The sequence below is a fragment of the Planococcus citri genome, chromosome 3, assembly GCF_950023065.1.
Source record: "Planococcus citri chromosome 3, ihPlaCitr1.1, whole genome shotgun sequence".
In the NCBI taxonomy this organism is placed as follows: domain Eukaryota; kingdom Metazoa; phylum Arthropoda; class Insecta; order Hemiptera; family Pseudococcidae; genus Planococcus; species Planococcus citri.
Window position 1 is genome coordinate 78,299,958 of NC_088679.1, and position 23,079 is coordinate 78,323,036.

General features: G+C 34.7%; 1 protein-coding gene across 1 annotated transcript in view; it reads left to right on the forward strand.

Moving 5' to 3' along the window:
- LOC135839489 (long-chain fatty acid transport protein 1-like) overlaps positions 1–23,079 on the forward strand; it is a 67,512-nt gene that overhangs the window by 31,005 nt on the left and 13,428 nt on the right. The window contains exons 2-3 of the mRNA XM_065355541.1: positions 52–341; positions 21,790–21,940. Coding sequence (XP_065211613.1) covers positions 52–341; positions 21,790–21,940 — 441 coding nt within the window. The remainder of the gene's footprint in view (positions 1–51; positions 342–21,789; positions 21,941–23,079) is intronic.

The window sequence follows — 23,079 nt, forward strand, 5'->3', positions numbered from 1 at the left end:
CGTCGCTTCTGTTTCTGTGTAGTGATCGTTTGTCGTGTACGTTTGTTTCAGTCGGAAGATTTAGAAAGTGGACAGATCAATCATAGTCGCAAACATTCGAGGAGTTCTTCGGCCGGAGTTCTTGGATTTCTGTTGTTATGTGTTAAACGTAATTCAAATGGAATATTTAAAGTGATCTTGATACTCAGTTTGGCATCTTTGATTTGCGGTTGTGTGTGGTACACGATGGGGATAATTTCGCTGCTTCAAGTCATCGCCATAGCTTTCATAGCGTACTTATTCGCCGGAGGTGGATATAGATTCCTTTATGTTGTTTACAAGACTGGACCAAGAGATATAATGTAAGTATTACTCTCGAGAAATAATATGAAATATACTCGAGAATAGTTATTATTATGTACTCTCGATTCGTATCGTTGTCTGGGTTACCTTTGTTATCAGTCTTATCAGTACCAGGTTTGTCAATATTGTGACTCGTACAGTTTAATTAATTCGTGTACAATGACTCATGATTAGACTTATAATTGGATACGTGAAGAGTTCGATGTTCAAATTCGAGTCCTTATGAATCTCTCGACGATGAGTCGATGATTTTCGTACCAGAAACACTTTCAATTTCGATGAAAGCTCATTGTAATTAATCACCAATCGAATTGTTTTGTTTTTCCAAAAACCAGGATTGCCAACATTCAACATTAGGTGACAATAAGCTGATAATGAAAATGAATAAAAATGTAATTAAAAATGAATAATTTGTCATGGACAGTGAACAGGAATAATATTACAGCGACTTAATTAATATTACGTTCTATTTAAATCACTTCGCTGTCTTCGAGCAATTAAGAGGATCATTCACTCGTAATTACGCTACGTTTTGGTCACTTTATTACCTACGCAAACCACCTGTGTAGACTGTGTACGTTGATAAGAGTACATATATTATTATATTTTTAGTCTAATGAATCGGATAATAAGCTGATAATGGGTTCGCCGACATCGACTTCCGCTCGATGAAGTAAGCCACACACACGCGTAATTTATTTATCGCGTATTTCAGATTGTCACATTAGGTAATTCTAATTACTACTGTAGCTAAATCGACCAGAATAATCAACCTATGAGAAGCAGGTGCAGAGGTGTAACTCGTACTAACCTTCAGGGCTCTATAGGATACCGTTATTTTGTGCCATTTTCAGACATAGAATACTTGTATAACTTCGTATAGTAATCTCTATTGTACGATACTTTCTTCTTGAAGTACGACTAGTGTTCTTAGATTCGATAGGCATTCATTGTTCGGTATCAGTAGGTAGAGGTACAGGAGTGAAATGTAGAACGTCTTTAATGGATGGAATATTTACAAGAATGAAGGTGGACTAGGTGATTTACCATTCTATTGGAAACATTAGGTACAATGATAGTACAGTTTTACTTCGAGTCTCGATTTACAAACTCGACAAATCACTTTAGCATTACGTCGAGAAAGCTTTAGAGAACGAAACGAATCATTTTCGGAAAGGGACTTATTTCCTGGATGGAATGGTGAAATGAAATGGCCCAGGGCTAGGATTTTTGAAATTGTCATCAGCTTGCGAACATCGTGTATCTCTAAAAAAGATTTAGACCCAAAAAATCCTCCCCCCTCACCTCACTTCCTTGTCCACGCAATGACGGAAAGCACCATTTGGATTTCAAATTTGCCTATTGCTCGATATATGAGGAATGAAGAGAAAATTAAAATTGGAGTTGGTGTTAATAACAAGGTAGACTTTTGAAAATTTGAACTGACATTCTTAGATCTGAACGAAACCGAGCTAGATCGAACGTGCAATGTTCTAAAACCCCCGTAATCCAAATTTCAGGGGCTGAAGTTGATTTTTGGATTTTTGGAGAATTTTTTAAAATTTAAATGATGTAAAAAAGCTGTTTTGAGGGTGATTTTCAATTTTTTTCAGAAATAATGAATTTTTCCTTCAATTTAGGAACCAGTCGACTACCTCTAAATCAAAATCCACCCTTTCCAACCATTCTGAAGCCTCCATCCATTTTTCCAATATATGTACTAGTTCAATGTCATCAACTGCGCTTAAAATTGAGAAAACCTCCGAAAGTGTATGTTTGTGATCCCAAAAATTACGAATCTAATGTTAATTTTTTGATTAGGGTGAGGGTAAGGGGCTGGAAGGGGGGAACATTTGAAATTTGACCATAATACTGTGTGATGTATCTCTAAATGTATGTTTTTGATACCATATATTACAGATTTGACATTTTTTTACGATTGGGCCGAAGGTGGAAGGAGTCACTTGACATATTTGGTCAAATGTTACATTTTCAGCCTCTCTACTCTTTCACCTTCTCCTTGATCCATAGAATAATGTCGGATTTGTAATCTACGGGCTCAAAAACATACTTACTTACACATAGGCACAGGAATTAGAGTGAATTCATCACTCCTCTTCAACAAAAATCGGCAGATTTTTACCAAATTTAGCAGAGACCTTCATTCTGATTTAAAAGTTACCCAGAAAAAAAATTTGGCTCCGAAAGTGCCCCTGGAGGGAAAATGGGCTCTCAAAGAGAGAGAATTTTCGAAAAAATTGTGTTTTTTTGCTCCTGTCGTTACTCAACCTGTTTTGGGAAAAAATGGTCTAGTCTCAAATGAAAGTATTTGAAATTCTGCGTCGATTTATGGGTACAATTGTCGTCAAAACCCAGGACTACTTTATAGTCCGGCATATGACAATAGGAGTAATTGCACTCCCCCCCCCACCGATCCTCCGGGACAACTTTTTTCTTAAAGGGGACATCCTAAGGAACATTTTAAAGCAAACTTGCCCCCAAAAAAGTTGGCCTTACTTACAAAATGGCGGCCATTTTGATTGACAGGTCAGCCGAAATCGCAAATTTTGCGTTTCAACATAGGACTTGCACGAAATTTTTCAAACTTTACAAAGGTAGATCAAAAGATCATGCAAAAATTCATCACCTGTCAAAATTTCAAGTGCTAAAGTGGGTTTTTCGATTTTTGGTGAATTTTTGAAAATCGAATTTAGGCCAAAAATGAGGGAAAAAATCAAAATTATACCAAATTGACCAAGAAAGCTAAAATTTGGGGTAAACCCTATTTTCGACATGCCAAATCGATTGGAAACGGTTTCAACCCGTTTTGAGCAGTTTTGGAACCTCCAGTAGATTTTTGAAACTCGAAATTCCCACAAAATTCCATCAAATTGGAGTTGTAAAGCTAAAACTTATTCTAAAAACTAATTTCAATACGCTACGAAGTACTGCAGGTAAATTTCAAGTCGTTTTGGAGCCTCCAGCGACTTTTTGAAAATTCCTGAAGCCTCCAGCAGATGCTTGAAACTTTAAATTTTCACAAAATTTCATCAAATGGAGATGGAAAGCTGAAATTTACTCTACACTCCAATTTTAACACCCTCTGAAAACGACTTCAAGTGAGTTCAAGTCATTTTAGAGCCTTCAGCGACTTTTTTGAAAATTACTGGAGCCTCCAGTAGATTTTTGAAACTTGAAATTTCCCCAAAATTTCATCAAATTGAGATGGAGAGTCGAAATTCATTCTGCAACCTAATTTCAACGCGCTACGAAGTCGACTGCTGGTGGATTTCAAGTCGTTTTGGAGCCTCCAGCGACGTTTTTTTTGAAAATTGAACCATTTGAAACCACCATGTAGTCTGCGAATTAAATTTCAGCTTGACAACTCCATTTGATAAATTAATGTTGGGGCAATTTCAAGTTTCAAAAATCTGCTGGAGGCTCCAGTAATTTTCAAAAAAGTCGCTGGAGGCCTTAAAATGACTTGAACTCACCTGAAGTTGTCTTCAGAGGGTGTTAAAATTTGAGTGTAGAGTAAATTTCAGCTTTCCATCTCCATTTGATGAAATTTTGTGAAAATTTAAAGTTTCAAACATCTGCTGGAGGCTTCAGGAGTTTTCAAAAAGTCGCTGGAGGCTTCAAAACGACTTGAAATTTGCCTGCAGTATTTCGTAGCGTATTGAAATTAGTTTTTAGAATAAATTTTAGCTTTATAACTACAATTTGATGGAATTTTGTGGGAATTTCGAGTTTAAAAAATCTGCTGGAGGCTCCAGTAATTTTCAAAAAAGTCGCTGGAGGCTCTAAAATGACTTGAACTCACCTGAAGTCGTTTTTAGAGGGTGGTAAAATTGGAGTGTGGAGTAAATTTCAGCTTTCCATCTCCATTTGATGAGATTTTGTGAAAGAGTCGTTTTTTCTCAGAAATTGCCAACAATTCTCACTTTTGTGTCAAAAATTGTCAAAAGGTCTTCTTTTATTTACAAAAAGTTGCAGAATAGTTTCGCTTTTTAGACAAAAAAAAATTGGAAAAACTTCATTTTTTGCCAGTAATTTCCAATTTTTTTTTAAATTTTGTCGTCGTCGTCGTCGTAGTCGCGCTCCTTTACAGGAGATAGCGTATACTTTCATCTATATCAGCCGGTTTCTAGCGTATCTGATAGTTTCTTTCAGGGTCTTACAGGGAGAGTTGGCCGGTGAGTTTGTTGTTAACATCTCCGATCGTTTCCTCCCTCTTGTAGTTCTTCCTTGAATTTTCCCCTGTACCGCTAGCATGAAAATACCGTTTTCTCGTATTTTATGAGCTAGATACTTTAGCTTTCTGTTCTTTATATCTTCTACTACGACTTTCCGCTCCTCTCCTATTCTTGCTAATACTTCCTGGTTGGTGATGAAGTCCTTCCATGAGATCCATAGTAGCCTTCGATAGCACCACATCTCAAAAGCAGATACTTTCTTCTCGCATTCTGCACTCATGGTCCATGTTTCACAGGAATACTTCAGAACGGTCCATACGTAGCATCGCATAATTCTCTTTCTCAGAGCTAGACTCATCGTTCGATTTCCCAGCACATTGGCTAGGTTGTTAAAGGCGCTTTTTGCCATTCCAATCCGTGATTTAATTTCTTTATGATCTCTACCATCATTATTTATCAGTGCTCCAAGGTATCTGAACTGATTTACATTTTCAATTTCTTGAGTTCCGATGTTGATTTTGACCTCCTTGAAGTCTCCTTTTGTAAATCTCATCACCTTGGTCTTGCTTGCATTTATCTTCATTCCATATTTTAATCCAGCACTGTTGATTTGGTTGATCATTTTCTGCATCTGCGCTTCTGTTTCAGCAAGGATCACTTTGTCGTCTGCGTAGCTTATTTCATTTATTCTCTTGCCGTTGATCTTGAATCCCATTTGTTTGATTCGCGCTTCTCTCATTATTTCTTCTGCGTACGCGTTGAACAGCCTAGGTGAGAGGGGGCATCCTTGTCTCACACCTCTCTTTATACCACATCTATTTTCCGAGTACTCAGTTCCAAACTTGATATTTGCGCTCTGCTCCCAGTACAAGTTCTTGATTATCCGCAGGTCTTTGTCATCGATATTGTATTTCTTCAGGATCTCCAGCATCCTCTCATGGTTGACACGATCAAATGCTTTTTCATAGTCGACGAAGCAAGCAATAATTTCCCTGTTTGCATTCAGTGCTCTTTGGATGATCACTTTCAGCAGGGCAATTGCGTCTCTCGTCCCTTTTTTTGCTACAAAGCCATATTGTGTTTCGCTTAGATTTTCATCTATCTTCTTTTCAATTCTGGCATTTATGATGGATAGTAGTAGCTTTAGAGCATGGCTCATTAATGCGATGGTTCTATATTCAGAGCATTGTTGCGAGTTATTTTTCTTCGGTATTGGTACAAAATTTACTGCTTTGAAGTCCTTAGGCAGTGTACCTTCATTGTATATCTCATTTATAATCTTCAGCAGTTCTTTTTCGTACTCAGGTGTTAGATGTTTAATCAAGTCTACTGGTATGAGATCTTCCCCCACTGCTTTGTGGTTTCTGGCTCTCTTCACCGCATTTCTCAGCTCCCACATTTCGATTCGTGGTGCCTCCTCTGTGGATGAAACTTCCAACTTTTTTAAATGAAAATGTTCTAGCTTGTTTTTAATTTTTTTTCTACGTTGAAATGTTTGGCTCATGTGCCTTGTAACTATTTGGTTACTTTTTTGGTTATTAAACTTAAGTATACTTTTTTTTGTTGAAAAAATTGGAAAAATTCGAAGTTTACTGAAGTCTTTAAAAAGGTCAAATTGAGATTGTTCGGAGTAGGTTGATCGTGTAGACGCACCATACGATATTTTTCCTAAAAAAAATCGTTTGTTATTTCAAAATTACATTTTTTCACTTTTTCTGGAATTTACAAGTTGGTCGTAAATTTACTTTCGAATTCACTCTCTTGAAATTTCGCCACAACTACCTAAAACGGTCGAAAAAATGGTGGGTCAGAAAGCACCGACCAATGTTATACTTGCTAAAGTCCATTTTTGGCCTTTCACAGTGATTTGAAATTTCTGGAGAAAATTGAAAAATCGCTGGAGGCTCCAGAGTGTCTCAAAACAGTCAAAACTGATACGTATTTGTTGATGTGTGAGAGTTGAAGTGAAGGAATTATGCACATTGGGTCATTGGTTCCCTCTCAAAAAAGGTATATTTCATGAAACAATTGAAAAATCGTCCTTGAAACAGCTTTTTTAAATTTCCAAAAATTCTCCAAAAATCCAAAAATTTAACTTCACGACCTAAAATTTCTGTCACGAAGGTTTTAAGACACGCTCTTACCATCTATCTCGGTTTCGTTCAAATATGTAGACTGCAGTAGCAAAGGCAGTAGCTCAAAACGTTCACTTGTGAGCAGGAACGAAAAGATTCGCTCGCAAAAATTTGTCAACTTCTCGATTACAAATTAACCTAATTGATCGATCTGAGAAGCAAGTTGAAACAACTCTTGTCGATGCTAAGTATATTTTATAATATTGAAACGATAACATTATACGTTGTTTATCATCGTTATTATTCTTAATTACTTGGAATCGTTGGTCTCGATATATCGAAGCGTTTGGATGTGTTTTTTTGTGTGAGACGGGCATGGTGTGAAATTCGTACATAATACGTAGATCGGCCTCATTATTATTGATTGGAAACTTTGTTCGTGCTTAATCAACGTTAATCAAGATTACCCACTGTGCACGTATATGCGTCTTCTATTCACTTCATGAAGATGGACCCTGAAATATAAAACATCTATATCGTGTATATTTGTATGACGCATCCTCAAAATACCTATTAGGTATAAATAGAGGTAAAACTACATACTTACCGCAAGTTGAATCATAATTATTTGGTTTTTGAAATAGGGAAAAATTCGTCAACTCATCGTCCACGATGAGTTTACTTTGGAGCGAATTTACTTCACCAGGTATATTAAAGTCTACAATATTTATTTCGTATTTTGTATAGCTGAGTCAGCTTTTATAGTGTAAAAATCGGTTTAAAGGTTATGTACCCGTAATAACTTAATCTTGTTTTATTGTTTCATTCTTTATGGAATCATCACTTTATTCAAACAATTCCGTTCGCCTTGACCTTATCATATGGGTTCAGTTTTCGAATACATATATAAGTTGATTAATTATTTTGCAGAGGTATGATACGAGTACCTTGAGAAAGTGACAGTGGCCATAAATTTTGAAAAAAGATAGTATGTGTTTGTGTCCGGTGATATAAATTCGACCCCCTCCCCCCGTTCCCCTCTTCCGTGCCATCGTTTCCTTATCAAATTGTCCTTCTCCGAAAATTCCGAATTTATTCGAAAACAAAATCAAATGAGGGAAATTACAGTACTGTGCAAATCAATTCAAACCGATGAATTTTGGATTTTTAAACCCCCTCCCTCCTCCCCCGGTTAAAATCCAAGTCTGATGAAGAATTTTGGAAAATGATGAATGCCCGAGTTACGTACTCTAATTTTAGGGAGAATTTTGCGAAGAATATTGTTGAAGAAAAAAAGGGCTCTCAAAAATACTAATTTGAATATTGAAGGACGATGTTCAATCGGTCATGGATTATCGCTTACGTATGCATTATTTATTTGTAGTTTTCGTTTGTTTCGAATTCTTTGTAGTTTTTTTTTCATGTCACTGTCAATTATTCTAAAACAGATAATTCTCCCTGACATTATTACAACATTTCAATGTTTTTTGATGCGATAATTTTAAAACGTTTCTGATAAGGTGACGAATATATCGACGAAATTCGCGATAGTACGAGTATTTTGAAAACAGATACTCGTACCATTTGGTTTACCCAGAAAAACCACATGGAGTGATTTTTCACGTGTAACCTCTTTTTGTGACCTCTAAAAAACGTAATTTCTCTATTTTCTGGTATTTTCGAGGAAAGATTTTTAAATTGATGAAAGAGTGCAAGAAATTTTTTTTGTTGCTGGAAATAAACGGGAAGGGGTTGAAAAGTCGAAACTCCTGGGAAAGCCTTCCCTGAGGCACCTCGGTATTTTGGTTATCTTGTGTAGAGTTGTTCCTCAAAATCGGAAAAAATACAGGGGAAAAAATTAAACTTGTCGAGTCTTTTTTGGAAATTTTGAGAATATTGTTTAGGAGCTGAGAGAGACTTTTTTTTGAAAAAAAGGTTACTTTTTGACCAGATGTCAAAAATTTTTAATTTTTTTTCTATATACGCATTTATTATTTATTTATTTTCTTTTTGATTTTTTCCAATGTCTTCCATGGTCTCTGAAGCTATTTTAGTTTTTTTGTGTAGAATCCTTCAAAATTAGAAATAATAGTGGGAGTAGAAGGGGAGGATTAAAACTTTTTTGAAGTCTTTTTTTTGGAAATTTCAAAAATATCAAAAAGGGTTGCTATTCTGATCAAAAGTGAAAAATTTTCAAAAAAATTTCTAACGACGTCAAATTATTCATTTTGTTTTTGATTTTTTCCAATTTTGGGTTGAGGTTTTACGTGTTCAAGGAGACCATCATTTTTTGGGGAACCGAGTCTTTTATTCTGCAACTTTAGTTGGACTTTTAAAATGCGAAGGACTAAAATTTTCCTCTCTAAAATGGTTAGTGGTTTTACTTGAATTTTTTTCTCTCACAATTTTTGTATGTACCTGTATTAAAAGACGTTCGACTACCAACCTGAACTGGTTCACAAAATTCATCAATTTTTCTCATGTTTTATAATTATTTTATTTTTAAAACATCAAAAATGCGCCGTTTTGGGAACCCCTGATCATCCTTTCGGAGAGCCTTATGAGCTAAAATGTATCACCGTAGTACCCTAATTGAAGAATCTTTCGATTGTGGAATTGAGGGAACTTGAATCATCGGTAAAAGGAACTTGAAGGGGGCGAGGGTGGTGAAATATCTCTAATAATGGGGGCTTGGGTTCACCGATCTTACTCAAAATTTTTTTTGTTGGTTTCTTATGCTTAGAAAGAAGGAAAATTGCTATAATTAGCTCCCCATCCCCTCTTAGGCCAGTCTGAGGAGGGGGGGGGATTTCAGCAGTTGATATTTGAAATTTCTCGTCATAATGCCCAACTTTGAAGTCGAATGGCTGTGGACTGCTAACTTTTGGAGAAAACCTGTTTGCAGAGTTTTAAAGTCCATTTAGAGTAATTTCAAACAAATTTTCAATTATTCAAAGTTGATAAAGTTGAGATTTTTTTTGAAAGCTAGCTCATTTTTTTAAAGTTTGCCAAATTTCGGAGCTATAATTTAAAACTTTGAAAAAAATTCTGGGAGCATACATTTTTATGACATTTACAACTGTGAACTTTTCATGATGGGATTCGCAAAACTGTTGAGGTTGTGGGGGGGCCCAAAATTGTAGTCAAGATGTGAAAAATATCGAGTATCATGTGACATATCGTTTCATACGTTTTTGAAAGCGCTGAATAGGAATATCAACTTATTTTTCTGATTCGACCCCTCCAGTCCCCCCTCACCCCTTGGTCATACAAATCTTCCGAAAATTTACAAAAAAAAATTAGATGAATGGTTTATTTTAGAAGCATCTAGTACGAATATCGATGTATTTTTTTGATTGAATCCCTCCAACGTCCTCATCAACCCCCTAAAATTTCCAAAAAATTCAAAAAATGCTTTTCAAGTATATTTTTTGTTTTTGAGGAAGTTACCAAAAATTACTGAAATACGAATTTTAGACATTCTCAAGGAGTTCAACCCTCCTGCCTTAAGTTCATCTCAAGATATGATACCTTCAAGCACAGTATTATTGCAGTCTTTACCTTGATTTTTTGGTCAAAAAAATTCTTGAAATGGAACGATTTGGGTAGGATTGAGGACGATAAAATTCCAACTTTTCCCCTCCCCCACCACAATGTACTATCTTCATACTCTCTCCCTGAAAAGTTTGCGAATTTCATCACTGATGACGTTCACAAAATTTGATCCTCCTCACCCCCCCCCCTCCTTCCTCGCCTTTTTGTGTGTTGGCCCGGGTAAAATAAGTAAAATGTCCCTGTCCTCGGATTTTTTGAAATTTTGACGTTGTTGGGTACCTTTTTGATCTAAAAAAAATCCCAACCACACCCCCAGCACCCTTGCCCCTTTGCCCACAATTGCAAAAAACACTTTCTACGAAGAAAAATCATACTTAAGGAATTTTGAATAAGAAAATTTTGAATTTCCCCAAATACATACATAGAGGAGACACAATTCCAGCCACGTGAATTTTTTCAAAATTTGTTTGGCCTCCAGGGGAGAGATTAACAAAAGAAAATTTGTAATCGCCATATCTCCGAACCTAATTTAAGCATACGAAATTTTTTTCTTCTAAAAATATACCTGCATGAGTACTAGTCCGGCATATGACAATAGGAGTAATTGCACCCCCCCCCCCGCCGATCCTCCGGGACAACTTTTTTCTTAAAGGGGACATCCTAAGGAACATTTTAAAACAAACTTGGCAAAAAAAAGTTGGCCTTACTTACAAAATGGCGGCCATTTTGATTGACAGGTCAGCCAAAATCGCAAATTTTGCGTTTTAACATAGGACTTGCACGAACTTTTTCAAACTTTACAAAGGTAGATCGAAAGATCATGCAAACATTTATCACCTGTCAAAATTTCAAGTGCTTAAGTGCGTTTTTCGATTTTTGGTGAATTTTTGAAAATCGAATTTAGGCCAAAAATGAGGGAAAAAATCAAAATTTTACCAAATTGACCAAGAAAGCTGAAATTTGGGATATACCCTATTTTCGACATGCCGAATCGATTGGAAACGGTTTCAATCCGTTTTGAGCAGTTCTGGAGCCTCCAGCAGATTTTTAAAACTCGAAATTCCCACAAAATTCCATCAAATTGGAGTTGTAAAGTTAAAATTTATTCTAAAAACTAATTTCAATACGCTACGAAGTACTGCAGGAGAATTTCAAGTCGTTTTGGATCCTCCAGCGACTTTCTGAAAATTCTTGAAGCCTCCAGCAGATTTTTGAAACTTTAAATTTTCACAAAATTTCATCAAATGGAGATGGAAATCTGAAATTTACTCCACACTCCAATTTTAACACCTTCTGAAGACGACTTCAGGTGGGTTCAAGTAATTTTAGAGCCTCCAGCAACTTTTTTGAAAATTACTGGAACCTCCGGTAGATTTTTGAAACTTGAAATTTCCCCAACATTAATTTATCAAATGGAGTTGGCAAGCTGAAATTTACTTCGCAGACTGCATGGTGGTTTCAAATGGTTTTGAAGCTTCCAGCTACATTTAGGAAATTTCAATTTTCCAACAAAACGTCATACGACCTTTCAAAAAGTTGCTGGAGGCTCCATAACGACTTGAAATTCACCAGCAGTCAACTTCGTAGCGTATTGAAATTAGTTTGCAGAATAAATTTCGATTCTCCATCATAGTTTGATGATATTTTGGGGAAATTTCAAGCTTCAGAAATCTACTGGAAGCTCCAGTAATTTTCAAAAAAAGTCGCTGGATGCCCTAAAATTACTTGTACCCACCTGAAATCGTCTTCAGAGGGTGTTAAAATTGGAGTGTGGAGTAAATTTCAGATTTCCATCTCGATTTGATGAAATTTTGTGAAAATTTAAAGTTTCAAAAATCTGCTGGAGGCTTCAGGAATTTTCAGAAAGTCGCTGGAGGATCCAAAACGACTTGAAATCCACCTGCAGTACTTCGTAGCGTATTGAAATTAGTTTTTAGAATAAATTTTAGCTTTACAACTCCATTTTGATGGAATTTTGTGGGAATTTCGAGTTTCAAAAATCTGCTGGAGGCTCCAGAACTGCTCAAAACGGGTTGAAACCGTTTCCAATCGATTCGGCATGTCGAAAATAGGGTATATCCCAAATTTCAGCTTTCTTGGTCAATTTGGTAAAATTTTGATTTTTTCCCTCATTTTTGGCCTAAATTCGATTTTCAAAAATTCACCAAAAATCGAAAAACGCACTTAAGCACTTGAAATTTTGACATGTGATAAATTTTTGCATGATCTTTCGATCTACCTTTGTAAAGTTTGAAAAAGTTCGTGCAAGTCCTATGTTAAAACGCAAAATTTGCGATTTTGGCTGACCTGTCAATCAAAATGGCCGCCATTTTGTAAGTAAGGCCAACTTTTTTTTTGCCAAGTTTGTTTTAAAATGTTCCTTAGGATGTCCCCTTTAAGAAAAAAGTTGTCCCGAAGGATCGGCGGGTGGGTGCAATTACTCCTATTGTCATATGCCGGACTAAACTATTATAAGCATTTTTTTCAAATTTTTCCTCCAGTTGGATCATGTTCAAAAACTCAAAAATCACTCAAAAATTTGTTTTTTGTGTCATGGCTCATGGCACTGCCAGAAAAAAAAACGATACTGCCAGTGATATGATTCTGAAATTTTACATGCGAGCCTCTAAAAAAAGTAGAAATCAAATAACTTCTTTAAAACCCTATTCCTAATTTTGGAGCGAAAGAAGATTGGCAATATGGGTATCGTTATCATATGAATCGAATCCTCTGAACACGAATATGAAGTTAGATTTGCACTTAGACTCTCCTAAAGGCTACTGCCCAAAAATTGCAAACTATCACTGCATATTTTTAACTAAATTCTTCAGTCTATTTATTTCTGCGTTTTCGTCTCCATTAACGAACTGTAATTTCTCAAATACCTAGTTCCACAAGGTATGGAATTTTTTGGGAATTTGAAGTCAATGTACCTTGACAAACTGACTTTGAAATGTCATTTCGTGTGTACTGTACACTTTTTTAAAAAAATTTACCACTAGTAGTTGCTAATTCATGGGCACCCTCCGTCTCCTCGAAGAACTCGTATCATCCTTATTGTCTTAAGTATTGAAATTTAACATTTCGCTTAGTACGTACTTAGACTAAATGATTTTTCTGGTCGGCTGATCAGCAGTAAGTAGCGTCATGCCGCCGTGCTTGGAAGTTGTTGGTTTACTTAGATTCGTAAAAGTTGAACAATATTTGAAGGTTAAAATAACTTAGCTCGGTGGTGACGAAAGAGCGGTAAGCATTAAAAACTAGGTACACGATTCGTGTTTAACCAAAAGTTGATCTACTCGTTTTTCTTGATTGCCTTCTACTTTTACTGTTATTATTACCATTGGTGTTTTTTTTTCTTCCAAAGTGTACTCTTAGGTATACTCGTACGTGTATATTTTTGATTATATGTTTCTCATATATGTACCTACAAATAATTTTTTGTACATTTTTTTTTACAACTTTTTATTTCCATAAATGCTTTACAGAGACTAAATCCGTGTTGGTAATTTTACAACCGACGGATGCGTGCACGAGGAAACGTTAAAATTGGCCACGAGTAATTTTTCATTTTGCTCGTGTAGATATGTCGTGTTTCGTTCGCTAGCTAGCCTGCTAGCATAGCCATAGAGCTACTCGTACTCACTTACTGTCGGAGGGTATGACATTACGCGAATGTCATACAAAACTATGTACTACATTATCGTGTTGAGCTTTCAAAAGTTATAAGAAATGACGTACAATTGATCGAATAGGTCGCACATGAATGAAATGAGCTCGGCTCGTAGAACCTTAATCAAGATTGAGTTATTGTTAGAAGTGTAGCGACGATGTCGTCGTTGCCACTTGCCACCTCGACCGCCGATCGTAATACTAATATATGTAGGTATTGTTGAAAGCTGTTCGATGCAAATTACCCAATTAATGTACATATTTCTTTTCCAATGCTGAATATTTTACAATTAGCGTCGAGTTCTTGAAAAGCATTTACACAGGTAGTTAGAGCTGTGTCGCTATTATACTCTATAATCAAATACGTAATTTGGTATGGCTTAATGTATACCTACGAATTCGATTAGTATACTATTTTGAGTTGTCGGTGATATGTATTTTATGTTAAGGACGATGTGTGGGTGTGGATCCATGCTTGGGGACGATTTGCAAAAAGGTGATAAAATTATCGAAGGACTGCGTTTTGGTGTTTGCTTTTTGTAACTGTCTGAAGAATGGAAAATCATGTAGTCGAGAAAATGAGCGAATATTTGCATCTAGGTTGAATATCAAGGGTTTCAAGTGCATAGAGTGAATTCTTGTTGAGAATGTTTTTCTTGTCGGATAATACTCGTATTAAAAAAAAATTGAAGTAGTTTTCTTATACATATGTATCAAGAATGCAACGTTGGAAAATTGCCATTTTTATTAATTTATGCTAAACTGACAGATTTGTATTAAAAAAATTGTGCTGTCGCATCCGAATGTTTTTTAAAATTAATTTTATAAGGGAATCTCTCGGCCATTCAGATACCAATTTTGCGCATTATTTTGCCAGAACATGTAAAAAAATCAGCTTCGAATAGAAAGTTGAGAGCCTTGTGAGGCGTTGAACTTTTCAAAATGATACAAAAATTGCACAAATATTTACTTTGAGGAGGAGGGGGGAGGGGCTTGAGAGCTTGATTTTGACAAAAATATGAAAAAATGGTATTTTTGAAAGGTCTGATAAAAAAAAAATTATTGTAATATCAAATTTCTGTAAAAAATCACTGCATTCATTCAAAACACGATAGTAGCGAGAATATGACTTGAGACGAAGATTCCTAGGGTTGTACGTGGCTGCCTCATCACACATTTCGAATTTGGAAAATTGACCCAATTTTTTTCAAGTTTTTGACTTATGTCTAAAATATTTATCAGGAAAATGATCAAGTCTCGTCCAAGAGCCGCCAACCCCTTCCCTCAATCCCACCATCGAAAAAATGTAAAATACACACCTCATCAAATTTTTTTTTATAAACTTCTTAAATTTCTGGGTCAGAATTCTTCTGAACAACCTCATTTTTTAAAGAAAACTCTGCAGGCCCTCCAAAAAATGTTGGGTCTTCATGTACAAATCACTCCCCCCTCCCAATTTCCAACAAAACTTGAAATTAATTTGGTAAAAAGATTCAAAAAAATTTAATTTATGCGTATTTCTGACGAATATTCCATTTTTGAGAAAAAATTTCCCATGGTTTCCCAAGTTACGTTTAGGCCCTTGTGTAAAATTCAAAAAAAAACGAAAAAAATAAATGATATGACTGAATTTTGAAAAAATTTCAATTTTATTCCAATTTTAAGCCAAAATTACCTCAAATTGTAATTTAAAGAAAAAATCGAAAAGCAAAAAATATTAAAATGGAATTCCTTTCCCAAGAAAAACCTTTCTGTATAAAAATTGAGAATTATGTTTTTTGTTTTTTTAAATAAAATCCTAAAACTTTGAGATTGAAAGCATGAAAAACTAAACTTTGAAATAAAAATCATCCTAATTCTCAGTCTCGCTCCTGTAAAAATTTGGCCTCCAAATATGATAAAAAATTTATTAAAATGGCATAGGCTCCAATTGATTGAATTTTTATTGAACATGTTAAGGTTGGGTAGCAATTTTTTGAAGAGTGCTCAAACATTTTTTTAAAAAATACCGAAAATTACAAAAAATTGATCAAATATTATCAAAATGAAATGAAACTGAGAAAAAATCAAATGATCTATCATAAAATCTGTAAAATTGTCATAAAAATCATTCAAAAAATGATAGAATTTCAGTGAAATTGCGCAACACTATCCAACTATTGCTAAAAACATTATTAAAATTTGTTGAAATGGCATAAAATTCCCTGAAAACGAGCAGAATTTAATGAAATGTCTTGAAATTTGAGTAAAATCTTGCAAATGTTGTCTAAGAGCACTAAAAACTGGTATAATATTCTCAAAATTGCGGGAAATATCTTGAAACTTGTCAAATGGACTTATTAGTTAGGTATTAAAAATCAGTAAGTATCAATTTAGATGAAAATTTTATCACAATTGAGCAAGTCATGAAAATTACTGAAAATTATCAAAAAATTGATGAAATTTTGGTGCAGTTAAGATGAATTATATAAAGCAATGTTTAAGTTTATTAAAAGACAAAAATAATTAAAACGTATCAAAATAACTAGGGCTACCCAATATATTTTTTTGAATGTTTTTTTGTTGCACTCCGATTACTAATACCAAAATCATTTTACATTTCAGACAATTGCCTTTCATTTAAGACCTACTTCATTTCAAATATTTTCAAATATTTTGCCTTAAAATGAATATTTTCACATATTTGATCGCTGAATATTTTTGTCTAAAATTACCACATATTTCGCAATTTATCGAATATTTTGGAATATTTTGGAAATTTTTGCATTTTGAGAATCGCAACACAGGTAACGTCATTTTCACCGAATGTTGAAGATGAAAAAAATGGCTCTTTTCAATGATGATGATATTGATGATATGATTGATGAAATGATGATGAAGATTGAATTTTAAATTAAGCTTCAATTTTTTTTCTTTTTTTGACGATCAAAATAGAATTTTAATTCAACAATTTTGTTCCATTTTGCGAAATTGCGAATAGTGCATGTGATTTAGGAAACAAATCCTAACGATGTAGCCATTTTTGTAATGTGCTTGTGAAGGCGTGATTTCAAATATTTTCGAATATTTTAGGGGTAATCGAATATTCTTGTAGAATATTTCACCTCAAAAAATCAAATATATATTGAATATTTTACCTTGAATGAGAGCATATTTTGGGTTGCCCTAAAAATAACTGATGAAATATCAAATTCAAGAAAAGTTTTGTGCAAAAACATTACCAATAAAATTTTATTTATTTATTCGAGTTTTTTGTTGACTTGAGTTCTCTTCTTCAGAATAATATGATCTCTCCATGTGAGATGCATGTTATCAAGGTGTAATCCCAGATATTTGACGACGTTTGCTCAAAGCATTTCATCATTATTAAACATTAATGTGCGAGTTGTTTCAACTTTTCTTCTGGTAAAAAGGACGTAGCTTGATTTTTCACTATTGATTTTGATTCTCCAAGTTTGACACCATTCGTTTATTGGGTTCAAGTTGTTTTGTAATTTGTTCATTGCAACATCTGGATCAAAATCTTGTGTGGCAATTGCAATGTTGTCAGCAAATGTCACCATCATGATGTTGCTTGTCAAAGGGATGTCACCCATGTAGAGAAGATATAATATTGGACTCGATACGCTTTCTTGTGGTACTCCTGCTCGGATCATTCTGAAGTCAGAGAAAGCATCGCTGTATTTGACTCTGAATTTTTTATCACTTATGTAGATAGTGATGCAGAAGATTGTATAGTATGTCTGGAAGATGGTTTTCAAGTTTCATTAAGAGACCAGCATGCCATTTGGACCAGGCACTACATAGAGGGCGCTAGTGAACTGGCAAATATTTACATTTTTCAGACGGGGCTTTTCTTATCAGCGTTTATGAAAGCATTAATTTTGAGGGTTAAAACTGAAAAAATAATTCGATGTACATTCAGGGATTGTACTCAGTTACTTTTTAAGTAACCAAGTTACTAAAGTTACTAATAGTAACTTTTGGTTACTTTTCAAAAATTTTGGTTACTAAAAGTTACTTTTTCCGAGTTTTTTTCACAAATTTCTTTTTTTTCTTCAAAATTTGACCCAGAACTCTTTTTCTTTTCATAAAAAATGATGCTGTTTTACCTCTCAGGAATTGTGAATTTTCAAAAGCTGTTGCCCTCGCTTCACTCGGGCTTTTATTCATATTTCTATGAATATAAGTAATATTCTCCTGAAAAATTAAAAATTTTGAAGCCAAGAAAATCAACTTTTTACTTACATCATCAGGAATGATGTTGTTTTATGTCTCATATTATCAATTTTCGCAGCTTTCGCTCTCGCTTCGCTCGGGCTTATACTCATATTTTTACAAATAAGAAATAGGTACCTAGGTATATGTAATTTTCTGAAAACTTTTAAAATTTGAAAGTTTTGAAGCCACGAAAATCAACTTCTTGCTTAAAAAATGAGGTTGTTTTATGTTTCAAATCATACATTTTTCGCAGCTTTCGCCTTCGCTTTGCTCGAGCAGATATGAATTCTACTACCTACTACAATTTTCAAACATTTCTCAAAATGGAAAAATCAACCCGACAAATTCCAAAAACATAATCTAATCAATAGCTGACCAATTATTTGGAAAAATCTTGTTGGGGGGGGGGGGGGGTGGTGGTAGAGTAAAAGTTGAGTGGGAGAATTTCAGTCCTTCCAATGCAGTAGTTTTGTATGGATCAGAGTTTTTTGGTCACCTCACCTCTATTTTTTGCATTGAAAATTTTTTTGGTTACTTTTTCCAGCTTTTTTGGTTACTAAAGTTACTTTTTTTGAGAAAAATTCGAGTACAATCCCTGAACATTATTTTTACAATTATTATTGCATATTAATCATGACTGAATCATATTTTCTTTTTTAACTCATAAATCCAACGTTTTGGTAAAATACGACTGATATGAAAGGTTTAAGAAAAAAGCCCTGTCTGAACTCTAGAACAATGGGCACACTATCACCCTCTACTTGAGAGACCGGTCCAAATACACGATCGAAAGCTTGGCTTACATTGAGGAAAGCTGCAGTGCAAATTTTTCATCTTTGAGAGAGTTGTTAATTTTTTTGACGAGACGATGTACTTGCTGAATAGTGAATAGTATTGTATTTCAAATAAAATCAGAATTATTGGTGGTTTGGAATCACTAATCAGCTTTCTCTTTTCCAGAATTGGCCATAGCCTTTGTAAAATTAGTTTTTTGAAGATTTTAGATAGGATTGGCAATAAGCTGATAGGTCTGTACAACGAGGTTTCATGTTCTGGTTTTTCTGATTTATGGATGAGAATAACTTCGGCATATGTGACCATTCCACAATAAAACCGACTATTGGTGCCAAAAATCGACAAACATTTTTTCACCTATTTTTTGATTTTTGCCACCAATAGTCAGTTTTATCGCGGATGGTCACATATTTCCATTGATTGGGAAAGAATCCAGTCGTAAGTATCATGTTAAGAATTTGTGTGATATAAGGGTAAGGTGCCCTAATATCGACCACCAGCCGATTTCGGCCCCAAATGCCTCGACTTCCGCGGAAAAAATATTTCCTGGTGTATTTTTCACAGACAAATTGATTGAGACCAAAATCATAGCTCTAAAGCCAAAATTCGCGAAGGTATTCACAAAAAACGTTTTTGAGAAGTCAAAAAAAAGTTGAGAGCATTTTTTCAATTCTTCATTAAATTTTAGCAGTTATATGTAATTAAATGCTGTAAATTGCAATTAAGAAAGAAGATTTCATATTTTGAAGGCACTTTCATTTGGAAAATAATTTCATGCAGGTATTTGTGAATTTTTTTCAAAACATTTTTTAAAGAGTCTCCTAAATCCGACCACTACCGCTTATCATTATGCAAAATTTTTTTTTATCTGCCTTTATCCATCAGTTATGCCGAAAGAACCTAAAACTCGGCAAAAATGGTCTCTTTCTGTGGGTGGCGTTATTCACACGACCAAAATGGCCAAATCTGGATCAAGTGTACGAAGTGCTTTTCCTGGGCTCACGAGGTCTGCGATACCGCTGTTGAGGAGGCCTCAAATTAAAAAAATACGTGTGCTTGTATTGTTCAAATTAATTTTAATCTTTGTGGTAAATTGCTTTGATTAATTTTAACTCGTTTTATCAATTAAAATCGTTTTTTTTTTTTCGTAATCACATAGTCCTTTTTATCCATTTTATAGGTGGTCGATATTAGGAGCACTTTTTTTCAGTATCTGTATCTAAATTTCGCACTTTTCAGAAAATCGATCGGCAAAAATCGAACGAAAAAAATTGTGGGTTCAAATTTTTTTTGAGCCATCAATGGGGTTTCTACATAAATTTGGGGCTGAGTAAATTGAAAATCAAAATGGTGGTCGATATTCGGGTATCTTACCCTTACCAAATCAGCCGAGGTGGACCAATAAAATTGATCAAATATCATCAAAGCGGAATAAAATTTGACTAAGACGCATCAAATGTAATAAAATTTGTGAAATGTGCCCATAAAAATAACAAAAAATTGTCAAAAATTGGTGTTTTAGTAATACATATTGAGGTCAACATGACCACAATCGCTTGAAATATCATTAAAAATTTATAAAAATACCACAAAATTCGAGTGAAATGTTGCAGAGTTCAAAAGTAATGTCTCCAATAAAGTGAACCGGAAGCAAAATCGTTGATTAATGAATTAGGCACCTACCTCAGTTTTTGATCAAATCGTGATTCGAACTGTCCTCAATCCTGATCCCCATTTTTTGGTTATAAAAATGAGCAAAATATTAATCGAATGAGTTACCGCGAGACGTCTCTCCTTGTCAGAAATCTGTGCTGTGTATTTCAATGCATTAAGGATGAATCCGTCCTCCTCCCTCCATTATAAGGGTCGAAACGTTTGAAAATGTCGCTGAAATCTTGCTATACCGAGCAAATGGTATCTTCTCGAAGGTGCTGAACAGTGAACACAGATGTGAGCTCATTGTTGCGATCAGACCCTACGTAACCTTCTAGTTCTCACTGGGGACATTATTTGAGGTTACCAAGAGACCATGGAAGTACTAGTAAAATCGAAATAATTTACTCGTATTAATCTATTTAGCACGTCACAAAGTTAAGTATCATTCAGCTTGACTTCGTTGATATTTTTAGGTTTTTAGCTCGATAGAAGGTGCGATAAATTTTTGTGTTCATGCACCTTCGAAATTTTAATTTTCATCCTCCCCTCCCCTCCTCCTCATCCCACCGGGGTTAGGGATTCCCGTTACATTGTAAACCTTTTCATCCAATTGACAAGGAATGGCCCTTTTTTCTTTCGATTTCAACTCAAAATTCACATAATCAATTTCTTGTAAAATTTTCTTCGGTTTTCCATGAAAAGAAATTTTTTGCGAGTCATTAAATAATATCACTTTCTGCAAATCGCAAATTTTTAAAACCGGTTCATCGGTTGGTAACCCGGTTGCTAAATTTTTCTTTGAAAAATATGTATTCGAGTAGAAATTTTCACGTAGGTATAAATTCCAATCATAAAATACCAAAGAATGAAGTATATACATTCCCATGTCATCTACTATTTTTTCCCTTCAAAAAATGAAATAACTGGAAAAAAATCCATTTTGAATGCACTTTTCATTTCCTTGTTTTCCTGGTAGGCACTTATGTCTTTTTAAAAAGAAATTTCACAAACAAATTGAATGCAATATAACCAGATTGAAAATTTTTCGGACAATTAAAACCTTTTTGAAATGTACACTAGGTAACTAAGTACTCGAATAATAAACGAAATGAAAAATAAAGTCTATACGTTTGTAAAAACTTCCAACTCCTTCGTATATAATAAAATTTGATTAATGTTTAAAAATTCAAGTTTTACAAGTTTAACACACCCAAATAAACGGTTTGATTTCACCGATTGGCCATTAATTTATTCTGTTTTATTATTTTTGTTTTCAGAGCATTAATCAGATATTTAAGATTTTTATGGTCCGTACGTTCGTATTCGTCGACCGATGCCTCGGTGGCTGATATATTTAGAGGGCACGTTAAGAAGAATCCTAATAAAGTACTACTAGTCTACGAAGACAGAGAATGGACTGGAGCTCAAGTAAGACTCATTATTAGGATTTACGATCATCGTACATCTAGTTACTTAGAGCGTACATTTATGTATTTATTTCATATAGTGATATTAATGTAGAAAAGAGAAATTGGTCGAATCACCGACTAGCGACTACCGACTACAGGTTGCATACTTTAGCAGTGAAATCGTTTGATGTAGTGGTCTGGTGGATGTGTTGCGACACTTTGTCTAGGTCGAAGTCGACGCTCATGGCTCATTCGCAACTCGCACCGCGTGATTCCATATCCAATGCTCAATTGCTCATATATGTAGCTTATTATGTGCGAATGTAAACTCATCTGGTCGTACTTTTATTCGCTATATAATCATAGCGTGATTCTTCGTTTCTTTTTTCTTTTATATTTTTTCGCCATAAAAATACGCAATAATTCATAATTTTAGCGAAGCTAATTGCTCGACTGTATACGAGTAGATAAGATAGCACAAATGTTTGGGGCCAGGTTAAAGTTATGCCTTATTGTTTTACCTCTTCGCTTCTCGCTCCTTCTTTGGTTGGTTTTTTTTATGTGCATACCCGTAATGTGGCACATTCATCGATCCGTTGACTGTTTTCCTTCAATCATTAATTTCATATTTTTAGTGTGAGGAAATTAGTCTCATCGTCGAATTGAAAGAAAAAAACACGTTTCCCATGTTGGAGAAATAAATACAATATACGAGTAGGTACTTGTAATGTGGTATACAAATATGTCGTAAATTACTTATCTTCGTGTGGAAGATTGTGCTTCTGATGCACTCGCTCGGTATTTTTCCTTGAATGATGCGAATATCGTGTCGTATTCATTGCGGTGGCTCGATTGTGCACACCTGATGGGTTTTTGTTAATTTTAAAAGTGTTTTATGACTTGATGGTGTGGCGAAGTGAGAAACGTGATATTTTCTCGATGAAAAAAATTACTAACCTTGGAAGAGTTGAATTGTCAAAAATGATGTGTGTTGAGGTGAGGTTTGAATTTTTACATTGGTGTTGAAAAAGTTCCTTCTGTTTTATTTTTTCTTTCCTAGTTGAAAATAAGAATGGATGTGGCATCTTGGAGTTGAAATTTTACGATGCAAATGTTTTTCGTTTCCTCAAGTTCATGGCTAATATGAGTTGAATGTTT